This window comes from Pyxicephalus adspersus, chromosome Z (assembly GCF_032062135.1).
Source record: "Pyxicephalus adspersus chromosome Z, UCB_Pads_2.0, whole genome shotgun sequence".
Taxonomy (NCBI): domain Eukaryota; kingdom Metazoa; phylum Chordata; class Amphibia; order Anura; family Pyxicephalidae; genus Pyxicephalus; species Pyxicephalus adspersus.
Window position 1 is genome coordinate 78326049 of NC_092871.1, and position 6000 is coordinate 78332048.

Here is a 6000-nt window from a genome sequence, read left to right on the forward strand (position 1 = left end):
TTTGTTGTAGCAATGAATTGGTGACCTGGGGTTCAAGGCTGGGATTTCTGTAGACCATTTTGTTCTGTAGACAATCCAAAGTATTTGGAGATTAGGGGCCTGATTCAATAAAGCTCTTCAAGACTGGAGACAATAGACTCCACGATAGATGAGAGTATCTAGGTAATCTAACACACCTGAAATGGATGTTGCCCAGGATTGAAAACATTTGCCAAATAATAGCAAATGATTTTAGGAAATCTATTCCAGGTTTGCTGGATCTACCAGCTTCTACCACAATAGTCAATCTTCTCCAGTCTTGAAGAACTTTGATAAGTCAGGCCCAAGTGTTGGATTGTACCTAGTTTCCTCACAACTTAAAGCACACCTATACAGCATACATTATTAAAATATAGCAAAACTAGAAAGGATAATAGTGGAGGGGTATACATATAAATAGTGAGGTATTCCCTTAAATGGGAATTTGCCAACCCTAATAATATGAACAATATAGAAAAAAAAGGTAGACAAAGGGGTTTTATGGCAAAATAACAATATATATTTACCATAGTAATGAAATAGTACAGTAGTACAATGCTTTTGATATGCAAAGTAATTGTCTCAGGGCCCTTAATTTTCCTATTTGTGATTCCTAGACTTAATAATTTTTTAGCATCAGAAGATAGCAAAATGGTTAACAACCAATATTGAGAGAAGAGGAAGAGGTTGCACGCAGCCTAATAACCCGATGCATTTCGCCCTTCATGGGCTTCCTCAGGGGTAGCTGTGCGCTTTTTAGTTGCAAACAATCTAGGTGTCTTTTTAACATATAGAGAATATTAGTCTTATGTAACAATACAGTATCCAATACAGAGTAGTTAGTACATATATCTGATGTAACCAAGCATTATAATATAAAAACATACTCTCAATTATATTATAACGTGAAGGGATTTTTGATCTACAAGTATTGGTCAAGGACTAATAAAAGTAAGTACTTCCCAGTCTATATACATTCAATACAATGTGTAATTTTGTGCCAAAAAAAAATTAAGCACAATTATTATTTAGGTACATATTGATCAATAGTAAGGCATTAGATTATATTAAAGGTTAAAAGAAAAAAATTTGTGTGATCTAGACTTTTTTACTTTTAATATAATCTAATGCCTTACTATTGATCATTATGTACCTAAATAATAATTAGGCACAATATTACACAATGTATTAAATGTATAAATACTGGGAAGTCCTTGACCAATGCTTGTAGATCCAAAATCCTTTCACTTTATAATATGATAGACAGTATTTTTTTATATTATAATGCTTGGGAACATCAGTTATATGTAATAACTACTGTGTATTAGATACTCTATTGTTACATGAGACTAATATTTCTCTATATCTTATAATTACATCTAGATTGTTTGCAACTAAAAAGCACACAGCTACCCCTGAGGAAGCCCATGATAGGCGAAACGTGTTGGGTTATTAAGCTGCGTGCAACCTGTTCCTGTTCTCCCAATGTTGGTTGTTACCTATCTTAATATCTTCTTATGCTAAACAATGATTAAGTAGGTGATCTATGTTTAGGAATCACAAATTGGAGCAGGAAAATTGAGGTCCTGAGACAATTGCTTTGCATATGAAAAGCATTGTACTACTGTACTATTTCATTACTAAATGAAATATATATTGTTATTTTGCCATAAAAACCCTTTATGTCTACTTTTTTTTTCTATATTATACAGCATACAGATAATATGAACAAAGGCTGGCATTGTTTACCATGGGGCATAGTTTGCACTTTGTTTCCCCAAAGACCCACTCAAAGCACCACTAAAGCCCACTAAGTTGCGAAGCAATTACCAACCTTTCCATTGACTATATTTTTCTATAGACATAGAAAATTAAAAATAGACAATTCTATAGATGCACTCCACCATCATGGCAATGCTCAGGCATGGTCATAGGTCAAGTAGAGCTGCATTGCTTTATTATGTTTACTGCACTGCGTAATATGTTGGCGCTATATAAATCCTGTTTAATATAATTTTTGTTCATCAGATCAAATATTAGGAGTGATCTTTAGTGTTGGCCACACAATTGAGATGTTAATTGTCTGACACACGTACACACACACCGCCCCCATTCTCTATGTATTGCCCTCTGTGATTACAACATCTTGAACCGAATACAAGGCACTGAAGAGCATAGCGGATAACCTTGCCTGATGGAAACATCTGAGGTCAAAGTAGACACTTTCATTCTATTGTTGTGTCTTTTTAATGCAGAGATGAATGTCAAGGAAGTTCACATCCACAATACATTACCATTATGCATGTATGAAAGTGTAGGCAGACCTCTTTCATTGTTAGTGAGAGGCAAAACAACTTCAAAGGTACAGTAACTCCATCTAAAAGAATTTTTGTTTTTAAATAGAGAAAGGATGAACATCTGTTAGGTTTGTATTGCTGTATATATATTGATTTGGGGGATTTGCGAAAGGAAACCCCCTTGACAGATGTCTTCATTAGAAGATTTACTTTCTATCCAAAACTGGAAAAAAATATTGGCTGGAGTGTGTCCTATCTGCACCTTTATTAGATACTGTAGACAGTTAACTCATGTCACTGGTAGGAGAGGTAGCAAGGAGATTGTAGTTAAATTGCTGCTGGGGGAGGGGGGGAGGAGAAACTGAGCTCCCTGAGTCCTTGTTGGAAATTGTTAAATTTTAATGATTTCAGTTTTGCTACTGTTAACTTTGGGGATGAATTACTTTACAATTTCTGCAGCTGCAAAGGTCATTGAAGTCCTGTTTTAAAAATAATTTACTGTTGGAAAATACTTGAATGCTCACAGTTTGGCTACAGGTTTCCTGTGCATGGTGCAAGACAATTCATAGCAGTCATATCCTGTGAGAGGAGCATCTTTATACCTGCCTATCTGGACCCTGTTGAGCTGAGACTTTAGTCTAATGAAGTCCTCCGAGTGTGGACACCACTGTTCTGTACCTTTGTGGAGGGTTTAACAGGAAAAAAACACACATTTTTCACACATTCAGAAGTGTGGAATTGTAGTGGCATCAGGAGTGAATTATGGGTGTAGTGGCAACAATTCATAGGCATGTATAAAAATAAAAATGTTCCTTTCGTTTGCTGCTGGAATCCTTTTTACACCTGACATTGTTTCTTTAATCTCAATTGAAGTTATCCAAACTGTGTCCTAAATCAAAAGAGGTTGCCCTTTTGGCACGTTAGCAGGAGGGAACAAAAAGGACAGGACCTGCAACTTACAGTATACCAAGATAGCTCATGGGAAGTGCATTTTAGCCTTTTGGGAGTGAGTGCTAAAGGACCCTTTTCCAGTATTGACCCTAGTTCTTGGTCCTCTGGCTCATTGACCTCTTGCTAAAGCCAGACGACTCATGGTGAGGGGAACTTCTGGCCTAAGGTGCTAAAGAACCTTATCCCAGTACTGACCCCAGTTGTTGAGTGTCTAGCACATTACCCTTTTCCTAAAGGCCCACTGCTCATGGTGGGGTGCACTTCTGGCATTGGGTGCTAAAGAACCTTATCCTTGTACTAACCCCAGTTCTGGATCCCTTGGCACAGTGACCTCTTCCTAAAGCCCCACTGCTCATGGTGGGGGTGCACTTTTGGCCATGGTGTAGGTGCTATAGAGCCTTGTCTCAGTAATGACTTCTTCCTAAAGTCTCGTCACCCTTTACAATCCATGGGCACATTTATCTCTGAATCCGCCACATAAAGAGTTAAATATGCAAACATTTTTTTTAATCGTTTTAGCTGTGATGCACAGCAGATGACAGTGTTGTATACCTGTTCGTTCAATGCTTCCTCTAACAATACCTTACAAGCCTTCCAGGCATTAACATAAAAGGCTTTTTTTCTGCTTTAATTGGCTTTATTCAAAGCTTTTTGATTCATCAGTGGTTTGCAGTCAACCTCCTGTCTTCTGAGGCATTTATAGAAGGATACAAGGAAATGCAGCATAATACATGCATCAGTTTAATAAGCCATTCCTTGACTTATTAACAAGTAAAATTGACCTTGTGACTTCTCTCCAAATGCTGACATTGATTTACATGAATAAGGGTGACCTTTGCTAATTTTTTTTTTTTTCATTAACCTTGTTTCCTTTCTGTCTTTGGTTTACAGGTTAAAAGAATATCACCGCTTGCAGAAGAAGGTCACAGCACCAACAAAATGAAAATGTTAGAAAAAAACAAAACATAAAGCGGAGATAGAACAACTCTATTCTCTGGCACATTTTAATCTGCCATCCCATCTCTCCGCTTTCCTAAGCTCATTGATTAGTTTGTCTGATCGTTACAGATCTTTTGTGTGCTAAATCACAGGTTAGCCAAGCCTGTAGTTCGCTTCTCTCAGTCTGACGGAACAGCAATTACAGGAATTGGTAGAGTTTAATGGGTTAAACTTACTGTTAATACATAGATATTAAAGAAAATTGTTCCAGTAGAAGCAAATAAAACTAACAGTGAATTCTAACATTTCTTCGCATTGTGATCTTGTATTATTGCAGAATGCTCTGCGGTTTTTTCCTGCTGAAGGGGAAACTACAACACAATTTTTTTGCTTTTCCACATCATTGTATTTTATTTATCATGATGCATAAGTGCCAAAAAAAGAAACAAACTCTGAAAATCTAACATTCACAGGAGTAACACATCCCAGAGAAAATAAATGTATAAAGAAATACTCAAAGAGGAAATAGAATGGTGCCACCACCACATCACTTGAGGTCTTAATAATTGTCTGAAAATACAACCTTCATAGGTTTACTAAATTACAATGAATATTAATATATCAAGAAATACATCAAATGAGTATCTGTATACAAGAGAATAGAAATACTAGTATTTAGCTGGAGAGTTAAAGGAAAGCTCTACCGAAACAAATAAGAGCCTGTCATTGATTACTTGCTTTCCAAATTTCTGACTTTCACTATGTTCAAGTGGGCCTTGACATTTCTCACTTTTTACTTTTACATTTTATACATTTGGCTATTATGTTAATCAGGGGCTAACATTACTGGTATCTCCTTCTAAAAATAATGGTTAATTGGCTGTCATGCAGATCCAAAGACTGATCATCTGGAGCACTGACTCAGGAAAAAATGCTGTCATGGAGTTCTGCTTTTCTAATCTGTATATTTGTTTCGGGTCAGTGACTCAGAAATGCCTGCCAGGCAAACAGAAATGTAAAGAGGCAAGTATTGGTAACTCTTAGATACAGGTTTTCTTTAAATATAGAACCAGAACCTGCTATATTCCCTCCACTCCAGTAATGCAAAATTTTCCAGCTTTTTCTTCACTGTTCATGGGCATGGAAACTCTCATCCCAGCACCAAAGGCATTTAATGGTTGTAATCAAAGTTGTGCATAGGTGGCTTAGTGTAGGTTTAAAAAAATTACATAAAAAGCCTTTCTGCCTGTAAATTTTCAATTTATGGTTTTTCCTTGGAAAAAAAGAATATATATGTATATATATATATATATATATATATATATATATGTCCAAAAGAAAATATATACAATGGGACAATATACCGAAAAGATATTAAGGGTTTATTAGCATGTGAAATAGTCCTATTGACCTGTGCTACATAGGCTAAACATAGGATCACTTTAAATCTAAAATCTTACATACAGGCTCCCAGAAATAAGTAATTTGTGTACCCATTACTGTGTTTTTATATTTCTGTATTTGCCTGAACCTAAGTCAAAATTCTATGTTTTTGTCACCTACACAGGTACTTATTAGACATGTCAATGGAAGCATTAGACTACAGGGGGTCTGCCTACCGCTAAATGGATTTCTGTCTGATAGCAGTCATATCTCACACATACATTGGCTGGAATGTAACAATATAGGGTGTTATATGACTATGATTTGCAGCCTTTGTGTTTAGCAATTTGATTTTACAGGGTATCCTCTACTTTTCAAACTTTCTCAGCTAGATGTAAAATTAGAAACAACC

The 6000-nt window shown here is 36.1% G+C and overlaps 1 protein-coding gene across 1 annotated transcript in view; it reads left to right on the plus strand.

The window, feature by feature from the left end:
• Nucleotides 1-4508, plus strand: part of ASS1 (argininosuccinate synthase 1) — a 55515-nt gene extending 51007 nt beyond the window's left edge. Inside the window, exon 13 of the mRNA XM_072431214.1 lies at nucleotides 4158-4508. Within this exon, the coding sequence (XP_072287315.1) occupies nucleotides 4158-4209 (52 nt within the window). The 3' untranslated portion in view covers nucleotides 4210-4508. The remainder of the gene's footprint in view (nucleotides 1-4157) is intronic.
• Nucleotides 4509-6000: the final 1492 nt, after the last annotated feature.